The sequence below is a fragment of the Atractosteus spatula genome, chromosome 11, assembly GCF_055471065.1.
Source record: "Atractosteus spatula isolate fAtrSpa1 chromosome 11, fAtrSpa1.hap1, whole genome shotgun sequence".
In the NCBI taxonomy this organism is placed as follows: Eukaryota; Metazoa; Chordata; class Actinopteri; order Semionotiformes; family Lepisosteidae; genus Atractosteus; species Atractosteus spatula.
In genome coordinates this window covers 33008959-33036915 of record NC_142716.1, presented here as the reverse complement: position 1 = coordinate 33036915, position 27957 = coordinate 33008959, and the positions used below count along the sequence as shown (strand labels likewise).

Sequence of the window (27957 nt, the reverse complement as noted above, 5' to 3'; positions counted from 1 at the left end):
GCTAGAAGTGTGAAATTCCTGAGACTGGGTTTCAGAAAAGAGATCTTAAGCAAAGTGATTTCTCTGTTGTCACTAGAATGAGCCCTTTTGAAAGGCAAACCAAAAGGCTCTAGCTCTTACACACCGCCTCAGTGCACTGTGATACGACTGAGTTCTCTGGATTCAAAGGGCTTTGGTACGGTGTTAATCAAAAGACGCCTCATTAGTGTGCTCCACACAGAACACAGGGGACCAGCAGAGACTGGGAGAGCTGGAGACGGCAGACAGCTTGAGAAGGCTTTTGCTTTCAGGAGCTGACACTTATTTGCATGCCAACTGATGGTACTCATTTGTCAGCAAATTGTGTTTCTTGAAAATCAAGCAGACAGCGACGGTGCTTGTAGTACATCCTGGGTTACACACAGCCCTGTGTGGAGCCGCATCAAGACCACACTGATGAAGCAGTAAAACCAAAATCACAACTCTGTATTTCATCATTCACCTCCTGTACATCAAAAGAGCACAAGTATTTTCTCACCTCAGGAAAATGAATAATGAGGAACTATTCTTTTTTACTGTGATATTTGAAAAGAAACCCACTTCATTTTTTTTCCATTTCCTAATGTTTCTGGATTGGACAGACGTTTCCACTATTTAATGTGGGATCATCAGGCTATTTTCAGTATTCCTCTCTAGGAGGTACTGTAACAGAACGGGATTCTGGGGAAAGTCATGAAATATGAGCTGCACCAGCCTTTAGAACATGATCCGAGAGAAAAATGATCCAATATCATTTGTTTCCGTCTTTACTCAGGCCCAAAGAATTCTCAGTTTAGTTTTCAAAATAAGTAGTTGATCTTCCGTTATAGTTAAGAGGTTGAACCTGTTCTCAAAAGAAGAATATAAAAAGTCTTACTACTATTAATATAATAACATTTAAAGGTTTCCACATGACTTGTGAAAGAGGTAAGTGTTTCAGTATTCGGTATTTTCGACTTAAGGCGAGTAAAACACAGGAACTGTGAACTGATACTGTGAAATATACATACAGGGTAAAATATACAACCAGGGTGCTTAAGATTCTAACACAAGTGTATCATGAAAACTGCTAACTGCAGCAAACCCGCTTTAACAAATGAGACCACAGGGTATACATTCCTATAGACAGTGAACGCTCCTGTGTGTCCTTGTACGCACGGAAGTCATCGCGGAGCCGTCGTCTAGTTGAGCAGGTGCAGTATAGCCATTTCACCCTGCAACTCACAACTGGCAACCCACTGAAGCTCGACAGGTGTGAGCCTGGTCACTACCTGGATGGGAGACCTCCTGGGACAAACTAAGGTTGCTGCTGGAAGAGGTGTTAGTGGGGCCAGCAGGGGGCGCTCACCCTGTGGTCTATGTGGGTCCTAATGCCCCAGTATAGTGATGGGGACACTATACTGTAAACAGGCGCCGTCCTTCGGATGAGACGTAAAACCGAGGTCCTGACTCTCTGTGGTCATAAAAAATCCCAGGGGGTTTCTTGAAAACAGTAGGGGTGTAACCCTGGCCAAATGTCCCATTGGCCCTTACCAATCATGGCCTCCTAATAATCTCCATGTATAAATTGGCTTCATCACTCTGCTCTCCTCCCCACTGATAGCTGATGTGCGGTGAGCGTTCTGCTGCACTATGGCTGTTGTCGCATCACCAGGTGGTGTACACACTGGTGGTGGTAGATGGGAGTCCGCATTACCTGTAAAGTGCTTTGAGTGGAGTATCCAGAAAAGCGCTATATAGGTGTAAGCAATTATTAAATTATCAGTGCCCTGCCGAGTGTAATGTGATCACCCACGGACTGATGTCCACTCCTCCGCGGTGCACAGCTTCCCTGCTAGAGCTGTCCGAACAGGCCAGGTCAATTCACCCATTCTGAAAGGCTCGATCGAGTTAGGGCAGTGGACACCCTCTGGAGAATGCTCAGCTCTGTTTCTCTGTCATCTCCTCCACAATCGGTTGACTTTGCCAAAAATATAAAGAAGCAGCCAAACAGTGTTAATATGTAGATATAGAGGATCTTTTGGTATTAAAAATAAGGAGGTACGTTATTTGTGATGAGCACACCAATTGTACACTCTATGAATGTCTAGAGTAATGTCCTGCAGTGTTTGTATTTGTTATTATGTTTGACCGGTGTTAAAGCTTTTCACTATCAGACTGTGGTTCGGTTGTCCTTGTGTTATTTATGGGGTCAATGGTCAGTGTATCCCTCACCTATTACAACCCTGTCTATCCGGTCAGCAGCTTAGAACAGTGTGGGTGTGTCCTGTGACAGTACAGTTCCACAGTGAAACAATACCAAAAAGTGTTTGGCTATAACCCATTGAAATGCATTCTGAAAGCACTCAATTATATACTTATTTTAGTGTTCTTCTTTTAATGTTTGTTGCAATTTTTTTGTACTGTAGCGCTCTCAGGTTCATGTGGGTATGCTCCCATGCCCCTGCCGCCTCAGGTCAGCCCCCAACTGCTGGGGACTCGATCCTGGGCCTCCGGCATCACTCAACAGGGAACCAACCAGCTGAGCTAAAGGGAAATCTCCCTTCAGCCCGACGGCTGCGGTCCCTGCTATTCACAGGGAAGGGCGGTGACATCACCGCGCTGGTAAGCCGGCTCGCACAACCTGCAATGTCAGCCGTATGCGTTACACTCTCCCCCGCTTAATTCGCCATCCTCAGCGAAGGGCTATCCCACTCCGCTTCTGACACCAATGTAGCGCTCTCAGGTTCACGTGGGTATGCGCCCTCGCCCCTGCCACCTCAAGTCAGCCCCCCCACCGCTGGGGACTCAATCCTGGGTCTCTGGCGTCCCTCAACAGGGACCCAGCCAGTTGAGCTAAAGGGAAATCTCCCTTCAGCCTGACGGCTGCGGTCCCTGCTATTCAAAGGGAAGGGTGGTGACGTCACCACGCTGGTAAGCCGGCTCTCACAACCTGCAACGTCGGCCGTATGCGTTACAGTACCATTCATTCCAGGACTTTAATGGGACCACAGTCATTTTTACCATCTTCGGTTCTGCATTAGTTAATCACATTGGTGTGTGAATAAATGTGTTCTTGCTGATCACCTGTCATTTCTGTTTGAACAGTGACACGTCTCCCATGACACTTCGTAGCACACCGAGACCTCATGTCTCTGATAGAAAAGGTCGTATTATTGAGTTTACTGAGAACACGGCAGACCTGGTTTACAAATATAAGTGAGCTTTTATCTGCAAGTATTTACAATCACATGCTCTGCCTTACCCTGAAAACAGTCATTATTTCAAGAAAAAGTACCTCCCCCACATTAACAGAGTGCAGCATGAGTTGCATGCAGTTAGCCATAAAATTACAGTGCTTTTCATGCTCTTTTTTTGGGAAAAAAACTCAGAAATGGATATGCTCAAAGCTGATTAACAGGAAGTGCCTGGGGGGAACAAATTAATGTCACACAAGGTCATATGTGAAGCATGAGGAGCTCTGGGCTGTCTAAAGCTGCAATAATTCTCCTTATTTCCGTTCATTTCACCTTTGACGATTCTATTCAGGAACTTTTTTGGGAGGTTTTGAAGCTGTTCTTGCTACACCTGCAGAAACGTTTAGGCAGAAACACCAAATGTTCCTGTTAAAAAAGTCTCTCTCGATGAGGTTTGACAGGTGACCACACTGTTTCCCAGTGAGCCCGCTCCTGCTTGTGTACGGCGGGGACGGACAGAAAAAAAGGGCCAATGATGTACAAACCGATGTGAACCGCAGGCAAAGAGGGGGTCAGACCGTGATCAGAGTGAGATGTGCACTCTCACCCACCTGTAAGATAGTGTCAGAAGTCTAATGCAATCGAATGGTACTAATGCAATAGTCTAATGCAATAGAAGGTACATGGACAGCACTTGCATTTAATTGTTTAAAAACTTCTTTTTTTTTTCATGGGTTATTGGAGTGCAGCAAGCTCACATCATCAGTATTAAAGCACAAGAAAAAGTCATGTCTGATTGTTTCGCTGCTTAACTGTATTATATTTATTTATATTTGAAAATAAAAGAAAAAGGTTGTTATGCAGTTGGATGTGTCATTTGTCCTGAAAATCCATGGTCTTCCTCTTTTCAAGAGGCCAGGACAGCTGTTGTTTTCTGCACAAATCTGCACAGCACAGTGCCCAGGCATGATCGTAAGAACGATCTATAAGGAGATGCCGATACTCAATCAGGCACTAACGTGTTTTTTGTATGAAACATCCATCCATTTTCTAATCACTTTATTCAGTACAGCATCGCAGGGGAGCTGGAGCCTATCCCAGCAAGCAACGGGAGCAAAGGCAGGATACACGCTGGATGGGATGCCAGTCCATCTCAGGACACACACAAACACAAACGTATGTCCTGTGAACGTGAATTTCAGGACAAGAGGACAATTTGCAATTAACCTACTGCATGTGAAGAAAGCGCACGTGGATACAATGCACATGCAAACAGAAGGTACTCCTGTCAGAATCAAACCAAAGAACTGTAAGACAGAATCTCACCACCCCTCCACTGTGCAGCCCTCTTTCTAATTCAATTACCCTTACAACCTCTCTTTAACTCAGGTTGCCTCATTAGCAGTTTGCTCAATTAAAACACATTTATATGATTTATATTATACAATATATTTAAATTCAGTCTCACCGCCAGTGTTATAAGCCTGCACACAAAGTATGAACATGAACAGGCGCGTAAAAATACTCTGACCAAGCAGTCCCATATGTAATTTACTTGGGGACGAGTGTAAAAAAAATACATTAAATTTAATAGGAACATAATCCTTAATATGTAACAGATTAAAAATTCAACGTTTCCTTCTCAACAGAGCATACACCCCTGCATTTTTTGAAGAGAGTCTCCACGATGTGTTAGTTTCCACCCGGCCCTCGTCCCCACCGCGGGATGCCCTGTACAGCGGCGGGAGGCGGGGCTGGCCGGGCCCCGGGCGGCGGGGGATTAGTGAGGCGCCGAGGGGGCGGCTGGCGTATGCGAGGAGCACAGACATGCGTGGGAGGCCTCAGGTGGGGAGGCAGGCAGCCCGCGGAGGCTCCTGCGCGGGGGCGAGATTTGGGGGACCGGGGAGGGGGGGAGGCGTCTTCTGTCTGCCACCTTGAGGTGGGAGTGACATCAGAGGGCTCGTCAGCCGGGACCGGACCGGTGAATTACAGCGGGATTCGACAGGCGAGAGACAAAGCCACTCGTCCCCCCCTCCCCCCCCCTTTTATTCAGAGCCGCCCAACCACGCTCTCCTTAAACGAAACTTCAAGTTCATTTTTAATGCGTCCTTTGTGTTCCCCCTCCCCTGCCGGGGGGGCTGTGTTCCTCGGCGGTCTGACTTGGGCGCGCTGTAGGTGGAAATATTCTGTGGCTTGCGCCGCCGTGTCAGAATGCCCCGCATGCACATGCTTGATGTGGGTTCGACACGCAGGTGCCGGTGGTGCAGAAGAGCACGCAGGTTTCATTGCAGCCACTGGTGGGGAGTTTATGAGCTGGAACAAATAAAAACCAAGCAAGGCGCCCCTACCCCACTACAAACATGCAGCAGTAGCATCTAAAAAAGTGTCAAATAACATCCCCCACAATTGTCGACAGCTGGCATCTCGTATATTCCACAATATAGTAAACCTTATTTTTGGTACTACTTTGATTTGTCAATGACACCTGTACCGGTCTAGTTTACTGATCTAGTGAGTGGCAATGAAGAAGTTCTTGTGAACTGATGCATTTATGATCCCAATAATTATGTCTGCTACAGTATAAACAGCACAGAAAGCAAGCAAATCCCATCAACGGGATCGTTTTTCTTCATAGTTAAATCTCCTGTTCTGCATCGTTTATTCCCTACTAGCCTTCAGCACATTTTCTTCTTTCTACTCTTCAGAATAAATTGTTTTTTTCGACACACAGACCTGTGTTCTTTTTTCCAGGGGCCGTGGAAGTCTGAAGCCGGCACCATCTGCAGTTCAAAAGCAGCCTTGCCGAGTTACAGCAGCCCGTGACTTTAAATATCCAAACTTCCAGAGCAGCCTCAGCTACTCCCGCAGAATCCCATCATGTCACATCCGGTTTTCTAGATCTTCGCTTTTCACTGCCAAGCAGAAAACGTAATGTCCTTGTTTTTTTTGTCTTTGGCCCCGCTTGCCGCTCACATCTGTGTCTGCCTGCCTCCTGGTGTTTGTCTCACTCTGGGAGCTGATTGTCTGTGTTGGCAAAAGGATGAGCAGGCCTGTGTGTGTGTGTGTGTGTGTGTGTGTGTGTGTGTGTGTGTGCTTCCTGAATGCGAATTGTACTGAATATGCATGACAGTTATACATTCATGTTCAGTAAAACATTGTGTTTGAACTTCACGTCTCTCCATATTGAAAATTGAACATGCAACACCAATTCATGTGAGGAAACCAGGAAACTGGGGTTCAATCTGTCTTCTGTTATTTGTACAAATTACAGAATTGAGAGAGCTGAACTCTCAGGAGTAACAAAAGAACATGGGGTCAGAAGTAGATAGTGAAGGGGCATTCATCAACATAGTGTATATACAATTTTTTCTGAATGCTTCTTGAAAGAGCCCAGGTATGTGGCTGGGAAGCCCATTTCAGCCTTCCACAAATCCTTGTGTAAGTGTTTTGTCATTCACTTCTCCATCCCAGCTTGAATGCCTTTCACTCATTCAAAACCTTTACTTCTATATGTCAAGGGGCTAGCAGGCTGAGATGTGCCATAAGCTTTCTGTATAGCTTCAGGTCAGTACCTGTATCTGTCTTTGTTTCTGTCTCTTGGCATTGTCAGGGAATTACATCAAAGTCAGATCTCAGATGGCTAACCATCTGTGCGTCTGTTCAGCAATGCTTCCCAGTTAGAATTGTCCAGGCCCTTACCACGGACTGTGATACAGTGTACAAAGGTGTGCCTGCATGCTCATGTCCCATCCCAGAGCAAGTGGGTGCGTTATTGTAACAGGGGAAGTCGACTAGTCTACCTGCGGTTCTGTGCCTGTGTTGGTGTGGGAAGGGTTAAGTCCCCAGGCAGTCTGTCTCCTTCCTTCTCCCCCCTCTCATTTCCCAGGCCCTGCATTGCAATGCTAATTAGCCCAGCTGTCTGGGCCAGCTTGCTCCTGTGCCCCATGGGAACGTGTGCTCAGCTGTCATTTGCCTCCCTTTCTTTCTTTCTGCGGATAAAAGGCTGGGAACCTGCAGCCTCCACCTGCCCCTTTCCCCTCTCTTAGCAGCCCCTGGCCTTCCTGCCCTTCCTCCCCACAGTAAGACCCCATCCCCTGCTTCCTGGGGCACGAGCTCATCACCGACACAGAGATTAGGAGCCAAAGCCCCTTTGCCCAATTCCTTCCTTCTCTGTGGTTAAGATGTCACATTGCAGCGCCGGATAGCAGCACTGCATCAGTGTCATCGACTGACATCCACTAACAATCACGTACACGGTGTTTTTGTTTTCCCAACTGGTGCTTCCTGGTTTTATGGAGAACTGTTCTGAGCAGCACTAATCTAAGACTGTACACACAAAAAATGCTGGATTGCAAAGTTAATGATTAACGATGAAAGATATACTTGCTCAAACCACTACCGCCACTACCCTTTACTCACCATTGCTGTTGTCATGCTCATTTTGACATGACAGAGTGATGTCATCTTCAGACTGCTCGCTCGCCAACAGGACCTTCAGCCTGTGATTCAGGGCAGGCATTTTTTTAATTTTGCAGGAATAAAGAGACAGAGCACACACGCCCTGCCAGAAACAGGTATGCGTTTCATACAGGGAAGCAAGGGAAAATCCATGCAAACAGTATTTCGTTCCCCCTTGACAAAAAGTGGTTTGAACTGCGTGCTGCTTTTAGCAGCTATGGAGACTGTGCATGGACACCAGAGTTCAGGATTGTCCTGGGGAATATTCCTCCTCTGCACTTTACCAGTTATGGGGACTCAGCTCCATCATCACCAATGCGTAGCCCCAACCTGGTTGATGCAACAGCAGTCAAAGTGCTCATCAGCTATCATTGTGGAAGAGTGTAGAGTGATGTAACCAGTTGATAGATGGGAATTATTAGGAGGCCATGGCTGGTAAAGAATAGGGGGAATTTTGGCCAGGACACCAGAGTAAAACACCCCTACTATTTCGAGAAATGCCCTGGGATTTTTAATAACCACAGAGTTGGGACCTCAGTTTTACGTCTCACCTGAAGGATGGTGCCTTTTGTACAGTATAGTGTCCCCCTCACTATTCTGGGGCATGAGGACCCACACAGACCGCAGGGTGAGCACCTAATACTGGTCCCACTAACACCTCTTCCAGCAGCAACCTTAGTTTTTCCCAGGAGGTCTCCCATCCAGGTACTGACCAGGTCACAGCTGCTGAGCTTCAGTGGGTTGCCAGTTGTGAGTTGCAGAGTGATATGGCTGCTGGCTGCAGTAGGGACAGTCCAAGTTGGAAGCCACCTGTGTAGGTCAGGCACAGCGGGACAGACGAGCAGCTCCTGCACACAACAGAGGGGTCGTTCCCCATTGTTCTGACAGATGGGGTCGTGAGGGTACATGCGGGCCTGGTGCTCCTCTGGCCCCTGAGGTCCATGGTCGCACTGATCAACGGCTCCTGCAGCACGTCCGCAGTAAACCCGCCGCACCAGCCGGGTGGAGACGAAAGAGAGAGGACTACAAAGGCGGCTGCCGCGTTCCCTCTCCCCGGCGGCGCTCCGGTTTCAGACGGCTCAGAGCACCTAATTGAGCAGTCTACAGCGCGCTGGCGGAATCAATTATTTCTGTCTGATAACAGAGCTGCCACTTTGCATCTGGGCGCCTCCGACTCTCGGCTCTCCTGGCTGTTCCAACACAAACCTGCTGCCTCACCCCCAGGCTACCTCCACGCGCCTCACTGCTGCTCCCACTCTTGTCTGATGTCTAAATGTCTGGCAGAGTGTTTTGCTACAACTCAAACCGCAGAAGACAAAAGCATAGACTGACTTCTCACTGGCTTTCCCATAACTAATTATCAAGGAGTGCAGAATGGTAGTTTTCTGCTATCCTAAGCAAAATTTCCCACATTAGAATTCCCCTATTCTTCAGTTTCATTTCAAAAGATCCCTTTTTGTTTTTGAATAAAAAAGTTTTTTTTTTTAGCTGCAGATGGTTCGTGGGCCTCGGTCTGCCTGGCTGGTCACTCCTGTGCACCTCGAGGGGCATGCTCAGAAGGTAAACTGGACAGTGCTGGACCTGGTTTCACAACACACAGGACAGAAACAGAACAGCCCTTTTTACCACTAGTTATAGAGAAGGTTATAGACAGCAGATCTAGCCTCCTGAATCTGAGATCCTAAAAGTCACAACAGTAAACTATAAGTCAGGACTTTCCCACTAGGCACCTCATTGAGCTACTGACTCAAGGATATATGTGAGCTCTTACCAGACTGGACATGTATTTACATTAATACAGGGTTAGTCAAAATGTTGTCGACAAGTATAAATGCCAATTAATTTACTAAAGTTTTGTTTTCTCCTCCACCGATGGCAAAGGATTGTAAGGTAACTGTTAGAAACTATGACAGTTTATTACAAATTAATTACATGGGTAACAGTGACAAAAAAGGTTTCAAACAAAAGCATATTGAAGTTGTCGACAGCATTTTGACTAACCCTGTAATTTCCTTAAGAAGCATTCGCTATATAGTTCTCAGTGCTCGGTAAATGTAGATTTCAAATGTTTAAAAGTTCTGGTTTAACTTGAACTCTCAAACTTAGCCCCAACATTACAGAAGATCTGTTATCCCCATCATATCACTGCTGCTATTTTCTCATATTACTACTAGAATGAGCAGGTTTAAAAATTGGTCCTGAAATCTTTGCTGGACACAAGGCACCCTGAGGCCTGGCACTGGAGAAGCCAGGAGAGAGAGGTCTTTAAAGGCCCCATGATCTTAACAGAATGTTCCTATTAGAAGGCACCCCCTCCCCCACCAACCAGCCCCCCCGCCCCCTTAAACCACCAGGAAAATGACACCACACATTTCACATCTGCACATTGTATGAAATGAATTAGTATGAATTGCAGCAAGTGGCTTTATTTAGGTCAACTCCGGCCCTGGCAGCCAAACAAGAGTCCTTGAGTCATGACAGGGGAGTCTGGCAGAGGCGAGCAATCATGTTGACAGACTCCAGTGGCACAACAGATACAAACGCCACACAAGAGTAGCATACAGTAGTTAAGCACTCCCATACCTCATCATGGCCTCTTTCCAAGCTCGCAGTTAGTGTCAATTTAAAATGCTCAACAGGACAAATGTTTGACTGGACAATTACGTGCATTACCGTTTTAACATGGCATATTTGCGTCTTAAAACCAAATTTATCAGAACACGTTTTAGCATTTACAGTGCATTCTTTTTAAACACAAGATTTATTGTTGCATCTGTCCAGTTCTTTATCCTACTTCAACAATGTTACTGCTGTATTTCCTAGCTTTTCCTGTAACTGTTCTTTTTCCACTGATAAAAAGCACATTGTGCATACGTGTGTTAAGCTGGAAATGCAGAGACCACACACCATTCAACTTTTTTAAAAAAAAAATAATTTGCACACAGAGGAAAACATTTTCAAACAAGGTTAAAAATAAAGTCTTACAAAGTGTTTACAGTTATTTAGTTACAGTGGTTATTGAAGATTTGGGTTGTCACAGTTAGTTCTGAACACAACAAGGTTTAAAATAACGGAAGTTACAAATGACAGAAGGTTATTTAGCCCGTTTAGCTCATATTGTTCCTAACAGGTGACTGTAATGTGCCTTTATAAAGAAGTGGTTTCACTCTTTTCTGGCCAGGTAGTGAGTTACAGAGGAAGCACTGAGTGTTGTAGCAGGACACTGCTTCAACTGTTTAGACAGGTGGTGGAACGCAGGAAAGACTGAAGCGTACTGCTCTGGATTCTACATGCCGGCTGCTAAAATGTCTTGGGAAGCAACGTTCTCAATTGCAGTGGATTCACCTAGACGTAGTCCATTCCCTACTGGTCTCTAGGGCACCTGGTCTTTCTCACGGAAACCAACCTACTCACGCCATTGGTAGATGTGCTCCCATCTGCTGAAAGACACAGGTGTGATTATGGAAGATGTGTTATCCTCATCGTACCGCCGCCGATATTTTCTCATCTTAGTACTAGAAAGATGAGATTTTGATTGGCTGATGAGACTCTGCCTAGCATCTGGATGTCCCTCAGTTTAGTCTGAGACTGAAGCCTGCGGTCCTGTACAGGAGCCGGGGGAACAGGCGGCCCTATGGCCCTGTACAGGGGTCCGGACTGCGGTCCTGCTGCTAAAGTGAAACAACAAACCAGCAAAGCCTTTTATTGGGACTTTTGGGTCAACATGTGTGGCAGTGGAGGCAAAAACAGCTATTGACATCTAATTTTTGTCAGGTTTGTAACAAAAGCTTGCCTATAGAAACGTTCTCACATGACTTTAGCCAGAGACAGAGGCTACCCGTGAGAGACTTCCTGGCATAGAAGAAATCAAATGAAATGGCCAAGAGGTTTCAAACAGGAAGCTGGCACAACAACCTGTCTTTTTAACAACTACACTGCAAGTTTCCAGAACAGCTGCTAAATCTGTCATCGGCGTTCACACTCCCACTCCTATTCCTCGAGTGGTGCAGTGACAAGAGGGTACTTTCACATGGAACTGGGTGCCTGTGTGACGTCACCACCTCCAACAACACCTCACGACCTTTTCCCAACAAAAGGGGCTCAAAGTGCAGTTTGTAGGAACTTTGTCAACAAGCACTGTCAGTGGGATAGATTGAAATTTTACTTATTTAAGTTGAGTACCAGCTAAGGCAGCAAAGATCTGATAATTCATGACAATAAATAAAATATTAATAAACAGAAGAATAATGACAGAAAGAGACACTTACATCTCTTAAAGGCAGACTGTGTTCAACTACCACCTAAAACACGGCACCTAGACATGTCCCCATCCACTAACTACCTGGCAGCCTTAATACATTAAGACATTTCAGAGTATTCACTAACAGGATAGAACAACAAACTGGTCTTTGCCTTAGGGCTCTTAGAATGTACTTGGGAAGACCTTACAGAAAAAGGAACAGTCACAGAATAGCCTGCTGATCTGGTGGCTCACATCTCCCCATCTGACACAGCAGCGAAGAAACAAGGCTGCAGATCACACTTCCCAGGTAGACATGGAGGCTGTAACACTGCGGATATCGAGGTAAGGACCACAAAAAATGCTGTGACCCTTAATACTGCAGAAAAGAAGTACACAGGCCACCTAGGAAGCACCGTTCAACAAGCTCAGAAAGTGGTAAATGGCTAAATTGTGTTTGCTCTTGGTGTGTCAGATAGAAACAGCAACTGTAAGACTACTTTTTGTGATGTAACACAGCATTAATCACATCTGAAGTATATACAGGCTGGAATACAGTATTCAAAAGACATGGAATAGTACTTTAAACTCATACATGAAAAAACAAACCAATGTCTTTCATTTTCCCTCAATATACACACAAAGACAGGGAATGCATCTGACATTACTGCTACTGATTAATATCAGAGAGGTCACATCTCCTTTCTATGCATTGATTACATTAACTGTTGCATCCACTTCCAATAATCATCTTTGATCAATCTGAATTAATGGCAGCACTTTTTCCAAACGCTGAAGATCAGAGGTTGCTTTATCTCGGTTTTCATACCACTAAAGCACAGTTCCATTACGAAACCGCTTGCTCAACTATAGAATTGAATTCAGACTAAAAACTGAAAGGACTAGACCTGCTATTAAAACTGGAAAAGAAAGAAACACAAAAATAATCAATCTGGGTTAACTGTCCCTTTGTTTTCTCCTGATATCTGACTGGTAAAAACAAACCAGAAAGAAAACGACAATGAATTCAAGCACCACACACAGCCTTAATTGGCCAAGGCTCGGAGACTCCCAACTCGAGAACAGTACAATCGCAATGTCACTTTCCTAAAATGCACAGTGTGTGACATAAAAGGGAGAACGTGCAAGTTAATGAGTTATTACACCCAGGTTCATCTAATGTAGAATGGCATTTTCTTAAAAACACCCTTATTTAAAAATCCTTTTCCAGTACAGACTGTCAAGTGAGTTTTCCCTTCCTACAAGGGGGCGAGAATAAGAACAGAACGCTGACAGACAACAAGTTTCCCCCCCACCCCCCTCAAAGACACGAGGACTGCCGAAAAAGATTTGCTTGACTTGTCACAACGCCTGCAATGTTTGACATGTATTTTTAATTCATTAGTGGCTATCACTCAGAACTGCTTTTTGGAGATTTGACACTGCAGTGATGTAGTGACGAGACTAGCGATGGATATCTACAGAGATGAGCTGGCTTCCCTAGCATAAAGAGATTCCCAACTTATTCACCCATTCATTTTAAACCATAATGAAGCAATTAGAACACTAGATACTGGACTTTAAAGCCCCCCCCTCCCCCAATTTTAAATCACAATGCTCTTCATGATCACTTATTTTTAAAAAATGGCTTTTAACAAAGGCATGTGCCACAACAGCACAAAGACGTGAGGGGATTTCAATTCAGATTGTGGGCGAAAGCCAGGCAGAGGAAAGCAATGGATCAGAGCCCACTCTTAACAGACTGAACGAGCTCAGTCTTATCATCCCAGCTACAAAGAGAGGGGTGCAGGAATGAGGGTCCAGCCACAGAACAGTGGCTGCCTCTCACCATCTCTAATCTAGCCCGCAGGGAGGAGCTCATGTAGGAACAGTCCATGCATGTGTTGCCATTTTAGATTATGAGTAACTTAATTTAGCCAGGAGGTCCTAAAGCTTTACCTCTCATAATAAAAAAACAAAAGGCTTCTTTGCAGGGTTATTTCCATGTCAATTTTAGGAAATTATTCAATAACTAGGATTTTAACCCAGCCATCCAGCTACAGTACCACCATAATAATTCTCTACAGGAAAATCCTATTTAAAAATAGGGATTGCACTAGGCCCCCCAAATACCAGTTTCCATCCCCAAATTCAGCATTAGGAGACTGAAAGGGAGCTGAACACAGCTGAGACTGAATCAAATACTTTTCAATCTCTTTAGGCACCCCGGCAGACACCAAAACCAAACTCCTATGCTCAAACAAGGAACCATTCTTGAAGGCCCATCGCCCTGGAAAAGTGCCCTTGAAGAGATGCTTGTGGAATTTCAATTTCTTCACAAGAGGATACAGCACTTCCGTCAAAAGCTGAGCACAGGCGCCAGTTATCATGGGACTGTCCATGTCCAGGAGCGGCCAGACGTCTTGGCATATCTGGGTTAGCTGGGTGACTATGTCAAGGAACGAGAAGAGGCTTAGTATTTACAGCTGAACTAGACAGCACTATACATGTGGCTGTTTTCTCCTAGCTTTGTTATCCATTCTGTTAAGATTAAAATAGCACAATAAAAGAAGAATAAAAAGCTCAGTGTTACACTTTGGTGGTAACCAAATATCAGACAGCTGAAAAGCACCCCGGGGCCTGTGCGAGTTTCTCTTTTACAGCGCAGAGCGCCTGGAGGGATGTTTCTTCAGCTGGCCCTTCACTGTAAAACGCCCTTCACCCACGGCACGGTCCAGCGCCCCGCTGATCACAGGGCAAAGAAGAGGATTAGCACTACTAGCAGGATGGCCAGGAGAATGCCAATAGCGCACCACTGGCGCCGATCTGGAAAACACAAAGCAAAAGAAAGGGTTACTCTTGACTGCTTGATGTAGGTTCACCTCAGGCATCTTCAAACGATTCAATTAGCTAGCTAGCTCTGTGCTGAAGATGCTGTTGTGACCGTTCATAACACGATGGACATCAAAGTTTATCTGAAGGTTGCCAATCACCTGGACTGGCCCAACAAGTGTAATGTCTTTGGAAATGCCAACCACACTGTAAATACACATTCAGGCTTTGTGCTGCAAATTGTCATTCCCCGGCAAGTACACTGGAGTGGACCCATTAGGACACAGCCCACGAGGAATGATGTGCTGAAGGATGCCGGCCTCTCCCCACTCACAGGCCTCAGAACAATGCTACCGTGTAAACCAACGGATTTTGGATTGCAGAAAAATAACCAGACAGAAAGCTGCAGCCATGTCTAACTTTCCAACTACTGCCACGAAGAGGAAAAACAGAAATGAAATATGTTTCTATCCACCGATGATTTCGGCATCTGTGGTTTTAATGAGATTATGAAAAGAGAGAGTGTTTCAAGGTCAATTAGAAATGAAATTTTAAAGCACAGGTAGAAAGGAGAAAATATACAATCCAACTCTCTCTCACAAAACTATAAACACACACAAGAACAAAAGGGCACACATGCCAACATTGCCTAGTACACATCAACTGCTTCTATTTCTCTTTACGTTTATAGAACAAACCCTCAGACTCTCAAAAAGACAAACCTGTGACAGGACTTGTGAAGGTGACAGGATTTCCTGGAAAGGAAAGATTTCATCATGCTTCCTGTCTGTACCGAACGCTTCCCCAGGTCAAGCCCCCGGATTTGAAAACAATGCCTTATTAGGAGCTGCTACCTTGAGAAAGCCCCGCCTTTCCTTCCCCCTCTGAAAGCCCCAGGGCAACCTCAGGAAACCCACTTCAACACCTGCCTGTCAACAGGAAGTGGTTCGCTGCAGCAGCTACTGTTCACTTCCACTCCACGCCAGGTAGCAGGCTGTCACTCGGCCCTGGTTTATTAGTCATGGGCCCGGTTCATTTTCACACCTTGAGAATTTCCCCTTTCACCCACTTTGTAACAACCAATTCCGTGTTCAGCACCCTTTCTGCGTGTGCGTAAAAAGAGAAGCAAGGCGTTCACTCTCGCTCTATGACACTGCCAAGCCGCTGATATATCTAGGTCTTGCAGGATGTGTTCTCACTTTTACCAAGAAACCAGCCAGAGAGCTAGTTGCCATCCCAGGCGGCTGATGGCCTTTCAAAATCTTTTCAACTGTAAATAGAGGAGTAGGTTATTCACTCCTCAAGGCAATTCAGATCCTTACATCCTGTTAAAAAATCTGAACTTTTTAATGAAACCTTAAGTAATGCAGAAGAAATAATGATACAATAGGACAGGAAAAAAACAAACATATTCTAAGATTCAACCCAAAACCCCCCAAATTAAGCAGAAAGGTACTTGCACTAAACATCTTGCCTTCATAATCTCCATTAATAGTAACTACTTAAATGATAAGAAACCCTCTTTTAGAAATATCAAGGTGCGCTTGTCAGCAAAGACAACTGTACAGTCAGACTTTCTGGGAAAACAAAGCCATCCTGCTTCCTAATGCAAAGATACACATTCAAAAATGACCAAGACCTTCAACAAGACCATACTATATATACAACTTTCCTAAAAGAGAAAAACAAAGCAGGTGATGTCTCCTTCAATATACAACAAAGCTCCAATAGGTCGTGAGGGCACAAACATTACAGTGGTAATGCAGAAAGCCAGATGCCTTCTCTGCTGAAAGACATTACAAGACAGGTATCCAGCAGAGAGCTCAGCAGCAATGCTACAACCATTTCCTCAAGAGCAGCCTGCCAACCTTTAAAGCTCTCAGGGGTGTCATGCTGGCCAGACTTACCACTGGTCATGTGGGAGACCTTTGCCAGCTTCTTCATGACGTTGTCAAGTCGGGACTGGGTGTTGTCCATCTCGTGTGAAAAGTCATCCAGCATCCTGGTGGAGAGGGAACAGAATGATTAGTGGCATTCTGCACACACCACCTCCCTTAAGATGCAAGATCAACATAAGGAGCTGTGCTCATGAAGGGAGCTCAACACCAAATCCGTCAACTACTACATGGACCAACATACTTTACATGATAATTTGATTATCCACCACATCTCATTCAGTCACTGTATATTGAGGATCTGCTTTTCTTTTGTCCCCCATTAGAATGAGAATCTACTTTATTGTGCATATACAGTGGAAATACTATACAATATAGTATTAAAACATCAGATTCAAGCTGCAGGCATATATATGCTGTCAATGTAATGATCTGAGGGGGCTCATATCAGAGTTTCAAAGAGTAATGGCACTTGGATTAAGTGACTTCTTAAAAATGTTTTTAGAACCTTCGGAACTCTAAAACATCATCCGGATGGTCATTTTTGAAATTGGGAGTGTAGTGGATCATTTACTATTTACAATTCTTTCCTGTAAACACTTCTAGTATAGATATGGTTCAGCTGGTTCTGTTTCTGACCAAACATTTTGCTGCCTGTGGCGATAATCCTTGAGGTCTTGACTCTAGCCCCTGACACCAGGATTCCCACACCAAGTGGAGATGTCTAGTAGACTGGTGTAGGCCAGCTTTAGGATGTGTCTGCTTACATCAAAGCCCCTCAACCCTCTCAAGAGAAAAATCTTTGCATGGCTCTTGTAAAAACACACTCTGTGTTGTCTAAGAAGTTTAGTTTATCAATGCATGTTCCCAGATCCTTAAAACAAGAAAAAATCTCAACAAGCTGGGCATCAGATCTTTTCTTATTCCATCATACACATCATATGCGGCTGTCTTGCTCATGAACAGCGATCACTCTTCTGAAGGGCTACACCAGGCAAACATCAAGGGTAAATATGTTAAGGCCACAATACTCTCCAAATTTAATTGTCTCAATACGTTTTCTTAGTCATTTATGTAATCTTATTATACAGAGAAGGAACACTTACTCAATCACCAGATACCGAGAAAATACCATAAAGCCTGTATTTGTGTATAAAGTGGGTTAAGAGTCAATTATTTAAATAAGTAAAGTACAATTCCACCCAGTGTCACCAAGTTTAACACATCCATTTCACTCCGTACTCATGATTTTAAAGTGGACTGCCACACACCAGTTATTTAAATAAAGTCTTTGTCACCAGAGTAAATCTGTGCAATGGCTTTTCATCTTAATTGAGCTTATTTTAATTTATTTTTGACGATTTCTCAGAAGGACTCATTTATTTCCCTGGAGCACTACAATGGCAAGTGTGCTGGGTGTTACATAACCTGTGTAACAAGCTACAGATGAACTCCTGGAGCAGCAGTCATGTGAAAGTGCTGGAGTCAATTCCCAGAGCCGCACAGCATGTTCTCTGATCTTATCGCAAGGAAAACTGAGCTGCCGCAGCATATATCCGAGTCAGAAGAAGGCAAACATTATCTGCATTTTTATTCGTATCTTACTTTGTTTTATGTTGTTTCTACTGCCACTTGATATGAGAAAACTATGAGAAGGCTTTGGCAAACCTGCACATGGAAATCCCATGGGGAATTGTGTGTGGCACCATACTGCTTCTCAAGTGAATAAACAAGCATTGTCTGTGTGCCTTTAAGTGACTCCTCCTGGAAAAGCCTCTGGTCAGAGCTTAGAAAAAGCTGTGGCCTGAACCACAGGCTATGGGGACTACCTGTGGCCATGAGCTGCCAGCATCAAACCTGGTTGAGTGCTGAAGGCTCTGGAAGGGACTCTACAGCAATTGGTTTTGAACATTACATGTAAAAGGTGCGAGCCTGTTTTTCTACAGCTCTTCTTTAATAGCCAAAGATCAAAACAAAAATGGCTCAAAGACACACATAGCTTATATGTGTAGCATATAGACTTTCTCTCTTCCAGATTGGCGCACAGCTAAAGTAGCAACATGAAGTGAACATTACACTTTCTACCGCTTCCCTGATGTCTACATAGCCGAATAGGCTGGTCTGGACAAGGAGAAGCAGGAACGTGCTTCTACTGTATCTTGGCTACAGCTGGTACTGAGTTAGTTGCATCACTACTTCACATTGACAAACTAGTCTGCACAGTTTCATAGTTTTGCATATTGAAGATGAGCGCACAACAGTCTGCTGCCTTGCAGTGCCTGGGAATCCCAGGGGTGTTACTCACACGGCCTGCTCGTCCAGCTCCTGGCCGATCCTCTGTGACATGTTCTTCAGCACACCAACGCTGCCCGACACCAGCTCCAGCTGATCGTCCTGCTGCTCTACAATGAGCTGACAGAGGCACACAAGCACACAAGACAGGGGTGAGAATCCCACCAGATCAAGGGCCTAGTTGGAGATCCAATCATGACAAAATCACCTGGATCATCACATTACAAACGTCCTGAAACACACACAATTTCTCTCGGCAAGGGAGAAAGAACTGCGTATTTTAACAAACCTTCCTGGTGGTGTGTCAGACAGACCGTGAATTAAAGGTATCGCCACTTTACGAGCGGAAATCTTTTGATTCACTGTGGCGTAACTAGAGATACAAGGGTGTCTGTGCTGATGTATGTGGTACATCTACTTAACTAAACTTTTTAATTAAGCTATTTACAGAAATTCCAAATAAGACCCGGTTCAAGCTTTCACCATTTTGTTAATTTTGCCAATACTTTCTCTTTATAAGGGAGCTTAAAAAGAACAGCTTGGGTTAATTGCACTTGGTAGCATCGACTTCTCATTGGTAGCAAAAACAGAACAAGAAACACTACCAACCAGTTTTCTTCACTACTCCACAATGCTGATCCTACCTGCTGCTGTGCCTGCTGGTCCTCTATGAACTGAGAGTTGGCAGACTGGAGCTCTCGGTCCAACCGTGTGTACTTGTCTGTCCCAGAATGCCAGCCTGGTCCTTGGGACACACTTTCTCCCAGCAGAGCCTGTGGGCAAGAGTACAACATTTAAACCACACTGGGTCAAAGCCCCATTCTATACTACCGAGATATTATTTTCCAAAATTCATTATACTGATTAAACAAGGATGTAAAAAGACAAATAATAATGCACTGTAACGCTGCTATGAATTGAAAAAACAAATGAAGACTGACAGTGCTCAATACCACTACCCTTCTCAGACACAGGAAATCTGATTTGATTGAAGAACCATCCCATCATATTTTTTTATGATATATGAGGCTTGCCATTATGAGTACAACCACCCCTAATTATAAACTAGTGCTGCAAAATCACCTACCTGCCGGTTCTTGCGATCAGACATTGCTTGTGCCACTGGGCTGGACATGTGGTCTTTCATTTCCTGAAATTTAAATAAAAAATTTTAATCTGACTGGTGGATTATTACATCAGTTCAAAAACTGACCGAAAACCAAAGTTGCATATCCATCCTTCACCATGTTCTTTCATTTTTCATGTAATAATTTAAAGGAATCCCAGCATCACACTTTCTCTTTTAAGACTGAATAATCCTGGTACAATAATTTCAAGTCATTTCTGCACCCTCCAATAGCCTCGGGAAAACAACCTGCAGGTGAAGGACTTCGTTTTCACCATCATAAAGCCCTTCAGCACTTGGCAACGCTGAGCCTAAATTGCTCATAACAGGAAGTGGAACATCATCTCTTAAAATACATCCACTGGTGCGAATCACTTTCCTGACCTTCACCCACTAAGGCATCACAGCTTAAGGTTCACAGTGTAGAGACCAAAAGTAGCTCATTAAAATAATTTCCAGTAGGCTTTCTGGACTGAAGGGGCAAAAACACTGCTAAACCACTGAAGTAAAATGTTCTTTGCTAAACGTCAACTAAAGTTTCCAGGTGTCAGTGTGTGTACAGTGGTGAGAAAAGGTCTGTGAACCCCCTAGGTCAGTCCACATTCTTGTGCATTATAGACCTAAAACAGGTAGTCATGGAAGTCTTAACGAAAGATGAGGACAACCTAATTAAACAAAAACACAAGATACATTTGGATTGTTTAATAAAACAATCCAATAGCAAATGTCCTAGTGTGAACCATTATTTGAACCCTTAGATTCAATAAACAATGGCACCTGAGTAGCAGTGACTTCAGCTTATTAGTCTCCTGCATTGGCTTTTAGAAATTTAGATCCATTTTTCCTTACTGAACTGTTACAAGTTGGTGACATTTGGGCGTTTCCTTGCTCGAATACCTGATTTCGAGTCCTGTCATAATGTTCCCTGTGGTTTAGGTCTGAACTTTGAATTGGCCAACGCAAAACGTAAAACGTCATTTTCAGCCATTCTGTTATAGATCTACCTGCGCTTTAAGGATGCTGAGCTGCAGGACCTGCTCCTCAAACAGCTTCAGCTGACAAACGAGTATCATGACATTCTCCTCCAGAACTGGCTGTTTTGCTCCATCAATGATGGCAAGCCATGCAGGTCATGAAACAGCACAGCAGATCCAGACAATGACTTCCACCACCACGACTGAAGGTCAGGGTGAGGTTCTGCTGTTAGTGAACTTCAGATGGACAGCAATGCTCTTTTTAGAAAGTCATAATTTCTTCCTGGTTATTCTCCCATAAAATCCATTCCCACTCAGTCTGTTCCTAATGGCTGAGACACGGACACTGATATTAGCCGCAGAAAGAGATGCATGCAGATCCTAAAATGTTACTCTGGGGTTCTTTGGGATTTCTCAGCTGCTCTTAGGATGATCTTGGCAGGATTACCGGTCCTGGTAGTCACCATGGTCTTGATTTTTTAAAATATTTGCATTATTTATTTTTTTTAAACTGTCTGACAGTGGAAGGACGGAGCCCCAAATGTTGAGAAGTAATTTTACAACACTACCCAGATTGATGAGCATCAACGAATCCCTTTCTGTGGTCCTCCAGAAAAGAGAAAAATCTCTTTTGATCGTGACATGGCACGTACCAACTAACCTTCATGAAGATTAAACTTACAAAGTCTGACCATTCTATAGGACAGGACGTTCCAGACGGAGTTCTTACTTGTTACTCCATTATTTAGCTACCTGATTCTAATTACCACCTTAATTGTGTGCAGTAAACTAGGGAGGTACACAAACTCTTTCTTGACACATTATACACCACACAAAGTGCTATTGATGAATACTGGCTTTACAAGTGATCTTTGAAAAGAAGTGATAGCTCTTACATTATATAACAATTGTAGAAAAGAAATGGTTAGGCACACTATTGGAACAACCTGAGCCTTCTTTCAATAAAAACTAGGCTTTCCCCAAAAGTCTCAGAGTGGGTTTGCACTGTCTCCTCTTACCTTTACAGTCTGTCGTGTGCCTGTGATGAAGGCTTTCCTTTTAGTCAGCTCCATCGTATCCAGGTTGAATTTCCTCGGGTTCGATTCCACAATGCTTATGCCACAGTTAAGGAACAAAAAGATCACCGCACAACACATGTTGTGGTCATGCTTAGCCACCCTTCCAATGTGTTATTAACCTGGAACTGTCTGTGAAACAGACATTGTTTACAGAGTAGCAGGAGAGGAAAGGTCCTAACAGAATGTGCAAGGAATCTGAAACGCATCACTAACTGCATTCAACCATGGAAGGTTCATTCGGCATTAAGGAAACATGCATGTTTGCTACGGCTTTAGTCAAATTCCACAGAAATCATATGACTAGCCTGACTTAAAGCACAGAACCTGGCAAGCAGTCACTGAAAAACATGCATTAATGAAATTATGTAACATACCAATTATCAACTCCATCTCTTTGGGGTTGACTTCGAGTGTGCATTTAAACCAAACTGCAAGGACTGGGCTACGTCCAACAAGTGTATAACACACTTTACTGTCACAGCTCTTTGATCAGCTGACCTCTCCTTAAAACCGCCCAACCTACACTCATATCTGGGTTCAGTCTGAAGCCCCGTTTCCCAGTCTCCTGGTTATTGGGCCCACTCGTGCTCTTTAGAGACTGTCCCCATTATCAGACAGAGCCGTTTTCTGTGCTTTCTGATGAAGAGCTTTTTCTAACAGTGCATTAGCCGATCAATGCGCAAGTCATCAGCCATCAAAAGTAATCTTCAGCTGGAGCAAGACTCCCACAGAAAAATCAACTGTAAAAAAAGGGGGGGGCTTAACTCAGGACCGCAACACACAAACAGAATTCAGGGGATCCTGCGTGGACACAGCTCACCGTGAACCAATTGAGACAGCTGAAGCACAATTCCTCCTCCTCCAACATGACTAGTCACATTGCACAGCTATACGTGAAAGTGTTTTTTTCCTAGTGCAGCTCATTCACGGTACCATTGCTTGCCAAGGTCCCTCCCTTATGCGCTAATAAACCCCACCCACTTCCTCGCACCGCCACCCTCTCACCCACAGCCTCCTGCCACTGGCTGGGAGAGAGGATATTGATGGTTTCGTCCAGGTCCTCCAAGTCCCACTCGATGGAGCGCAGGCTGTTGCGGAGCTCATTGGTGGTCCAGTCCACCTCCTCCTTGGTGGCGCTCCCGGGGTCCTGCAGCAGCTCGGTCCAGCGCTGGTACAGCCCCTGAGCCGTGTTCACCGCCTTCTGCACCTCCCTATCGGCACACAGTGTGCTTCATCAGCTCGAGCCTCGTGTGGTGCATCGCCGGAAACGCATCTGAAACCTCGTACCTCATGTTGACCCGTGAGCCACAGGTTCTTGTAGAAACCAACACCAGATGCCGGAGGCTTCAAATCTATTTCCTTAGTTAATCTTGAAAAGGTGTGCAAGGGTATGCCAACTTAAACCTATTAAATATTAAGAAATGGATCAAGGAGCTATACAATGGGAGTGTGACCTGCTTCCTTTCGATCAGTCCAGGAACATGCAAGTGCTCATACATGTGCAGTAGGAGTAATGCTGGAAATAAAATACCTCTGTAGACTGCACAAACTGTTACATATGTGCTACATCAACACTGAAGCAAAGTGTCAATGGTTCCTGCCAGACTAAATGCTTTATTGATGTGGACAGAGAGAGGTGGGTAGGAGCCATAGAGAATGTACTCTGGAGGCTTCCTCTGCACATCAAGGTCTGAAATTCTTTTTACAAGATGCAGGAAGCAATTTACTGGAAAGTACTTGAAGCAGGAAGCCCAAATATATTTTGTGGGGAAGACTACAGAATGAATAGGCCCACTGAAAGATGGTGATACCTGAAAGCAAAAAAAACAAAAAACAACTACTGACCTTTACTTACGTTTGCATTTCTGACTGGATACCAAATAAGACAAATGTCTGATATTTGCTGGTAGCAGGACTAGGGAACACAATTTGCTCTAATGATAGGGAGCCCACTGATGCCACTCTCTCTTAAAGCTGAACGAGGTCTTTTCAATTCTTTTTTGTAGAGCTATAAATCACACATTTCAGCAGCTGTATCACCCTGCAGCTCACAACTGGCAACTTACTGAAGCTCAGCAGGCACGAGCCTGGTCGGTACCTGGATGGGAGACCTCCTGGGAAAGCTAAGGTTGGTGCTGGAAGATGGGTTTTTGGGCTCAATAGGAGATGTTCACCCTGCAGTTTGTCTGGGTCCTAATTCCCCAGTATAGCGACGGGGACACTACACTGTAAAATGCTGCCATCCTTCGGGTGAGACGCAAAAGCAAGGTCCTGACTCTCTGTGGTCATTAAAAATCCCAGGGTGTTTCTTGAGAAGGGTAGGGGAATTACGCCAGCCAAATTTCCCATTGGCCTTTATCAATCATGGCCTCCTAATAATCCCCATCTCTGTACTGGCTTCTTCACTCTGTTCTCCTCCCCATTGAAAGCCGGTGCGTGGTGAGCGAACTGTCGCACTATGGCTGCCGTCGCAGGTAGATGCTGCACATTGGTGGTGTAAAGAGCTTTGAGTGGAGTATCCAGAAAAGTGCACTACAAGTGTAAGGATACATTTCAAACACTCTTATTAACAGATATCAAAAGTCATGCAGGACAAGATATACAATCAGGAATAAGTGAACAATCCTAGTGAACACTTCATAAACTCCTTATTAAGGGTCTAAAAGGGTCTGTTGATAACAGAGGTGCTCCTGGACCAGCTGGGTTCAAGATCCACTACTGTATTTCACCCCCAGCATGCAGAAATAACCACACACCTGGTTTTAGTGAGTTACATATGAGATCAGACTCAATTCAAACAGACTGGTTTCAGTCTAAAACCTCATGGCATCAATCGGGTCATCTCACTAAAACCTTAAAATACTTCAATATGGGCTTGTTCTGTGAGTGCCAGTTTCCTCCCACCTACCCCAGACATGCTGGCTGGGTGAGACGGATCAGAAGGAGTGTGTAATTGTTCCTGTGTGCCCAGTGGTGGACTGGCATCCCATCAGTAGTCCTGCCTTGTGCTCTGTGCTTCCAGAGTAGTCTCCAAACTGCACAACCCTCTGCAGGAATTAGTGGCTTTCTTCTCGATAGACTTGTGTCTTGGATTGTCTGTTGCCTTGCTGCTTATTTACGAGACAACACCTTACAGCTGTCTTGTTTTGAGTTTTTGACACAGTAAATTATGTTTAGCTCACCCTCATACCCGAAGAAGGTTCAACAGCTGAAACACTGTTTCCTTTCTTCTCTTTTCAGCATGGAATACACCTTTTTTAGATGATTATTTAGATAGATGGAACGTCCATCAGGCATATTTCAGGTAGTATTTTAGCCACAGCAACTAATGTGTTATTTTGTGCTAAATGGGGGAAATTAATCTCCCATATGTAGCTTCGAAAATGTCTTGATGCCATTTTCCTAAAAGAAAATAGCTTACAGATATAAAAAACTGACTGCAGCAGTAACTCAAGCAGTTTAATCGATGTTTATGTTTTCCCAAAGCATCTGTCTTTGTGCACACGGCGATAGTGAAGCAGAACTATGATCGCCGACGTCCGCAGGTTTACTCATGAGTTTGGAGCAATCCACTCATAGAGCCAAAGGTCAGGGGAGCTCGTCATGGAAAAATACCAGTGACTCATAATGCGATGCAATGGGTCTTTCCTCCCCAGGCAGGGAAAAGTCTGAGGTAGCAGTTGTGGACGGTCAGTCAGCACACTGTCTTCAGCCCCGCAATAGCATGTCACGACCGACTTGCTCAAGTGAAAGCGGTGTGGGACACTACGTTCTGACGATGGAACTAGCTTCGACAAGAGCAAATTGAAGAAGACGGAGACTCCAGAAGAAAACCCTTTGCCATCAGAAGAAAACATCCCCTTGCTTTGTTAAACGCCTTGGGGCAACCTTGTTGTCAAAGGCGCTATATAAAAATAAACTGAATTGAGATAACACGCCAAGCCGTGCATTGGACCCGGGTCTCAAAACCCACAAGCGGATTTTAAAACGTAAGGAGAAGCAGTGAGAGTCGGCGGATGGCTGCTGTCTTACAACAAAACGCAAGTTCCCCATCACGTTTACTCTACAAATCATGTTAAAACGTGTAACAGGCCTTACGGTCAATCCTGCTCACCATTCGTTGTATGCAAAACCAATCAATGCATATAGAACCGCCATTGAAAACACTAAAATACGGTAACAGACTTCAACGAGACCCTGAGGCGACAACACCGCCTTGTCTCTCCCCAGAGACTGCGTTATCCCAGACTCTGGCTGGGCTCGATTGGAAAACAATCCACCATTGTTCTAGGTTACAGGAGCAGAGAGCTCAAAACTCACCCCTTCACCACGAAAAACGGGTCCTCCATTGACATCCTGCACCTGTTGACGAAATGTTCAGGGCCTCGGTACCGTCATACTCCGATTACCAGGGACAGCGGTCGCTCTGCGGTTAATATTTTTGCGAGAAGAATTTGCAGTGAATTTTCTGTTTATATAAAGACAATTAAAGCTCTCTCCACTCCTCCTCCATCGTTGGTTGAAATTACTGCCGGGTCGGAGGTTACACAGCTGACTGAAAGGAAGAGGCGGAATAAGCACGACTGTGAGTACAGCGTTGGGGGGGGTTGTTGTGAGAGTTTCTTCCTGGGTAGTTGAACAAAAAAAAAAGACAGTTGGCCGTGAGTCACGTTAACATCATGCAAGCGCGAAGTTTGCGGTTACAGACCGGATGGAACAGACTCATTAGAAAGCGAAACAAGTACGTTACGTCTCGATATAAACATTTCTAATCGAAAGCACGACTGCAGTGTCACCACTGGACGAAAATGATTTCTGCCGTCAAAGTTTAAAATCGTGCTTTGACTTTATAAAGGCTTATTCGAAACCTCGCTGTAAACGAATCGACAAAAATGATAGTAATAATTTTACTTGATTACATCTGGTATTTAAAAGTGTAACCCGAACTTGACTGTTGCAAAGATCAATGGTACTTCGGGGAAAAAAAATGTGTTCATGATCTATGATATTGTTACAGGCTATGGTAAGTGACAATGTACAGTAAGTGTCTCTAAGAATCTAGGTACAAATTGGTAGCACCTAACTAGTGTCATTTCCACTTTATAGAGCTTCAAACCATGTTTATTTTCCATCTATCATTACTTACTTGCCTTAGTTCTGAGGTTGTGCTGTATGTGAGATGCTGATCAAAAGAATCTTCTGGTTTACTTGAGCTAATTTACCTTAGTTCTGATGTTCACCTTCGTTCTGGGAAAATGATTAAGAGTGTCAAAGGGATAGACATGAGGGGGAGGATCAGAACAGAACAAGAGAGGATACACTAGGATACAGAACATAAAGCAAGTGCCAGGCGAGAGGTCCTTGTCTACACCACCCATAAACACCAGATTGGTGCTAAGTACTTGCACCTTTCTAAGAGAGCTCACTATTCTGTTTTTTAGGGAATTCTGATTTCCGGAGTGAAGAATTCCTCTGTTAAAAACAGCCTCTCCTATGTAGTGGGTGCATTTTTGGAATGGAATGGGGAGATAGGTTCCCTTTCATTTGGTGGCATCTGGGCTTACAGAGAGAGATTTAACCACAGGTTGTATTTTGTTAAGTTTAGAATGCAGCTTTGTCTCATTCTGGCCTTTGTAGGTTTTACGAGTTTGAATACTTGTTAGCAGTCGGAGGGTTTTCTGGGTGGTCTAGACATAGGCTCCTGGAATGCCTGGACTGTAAACTTTAAAATTGAGTTAACTTGTATGTTGTATGTTTAGTGTGTTGTAAGTTTTTAAATAAATGTTTGCTTAACACACTGTGCGTGAATCATTACTTTTTTCACCAAAGTTGTACCAGAGAACAAATAACTCATGTGCCTCTAATCA

General features: G+C 44.4%; 1 protein-coding gene across 1 annotated transcript; it reads right to left on the bottom strand.

Annotated features, from left to right (window-relative positions):
- Nucleotides 1-10028: 10028 nt before the first annotated feature.
- On the bottom strand, nt 10029-26612 carry stx6 (syntaxin 6). Its single transcript, XM_088927768.1, has 8 exons — nt 26411-26612; nt 23133-23301; nt 22031-22126; nt 19999-20061; nt 19556-19684; nt 18925-19031; nt 16632-16726; nt 10029-14718 (listed from the first exon to the last, which is right to left on the bottom strand). Exons 1-8 carry the CDS (start codon nt 26443-26445, stop codon nt 14642-14644), a joined length of 771 nt encoding a protein of 256 aa, XP_088783894.1. The 5' UTR covers nt 26446-26612; the 3' UTR covers nt 10029-14641.
- Between the last annotated feature and the right edge of the window lie 1345 nt (nt 26613-27957).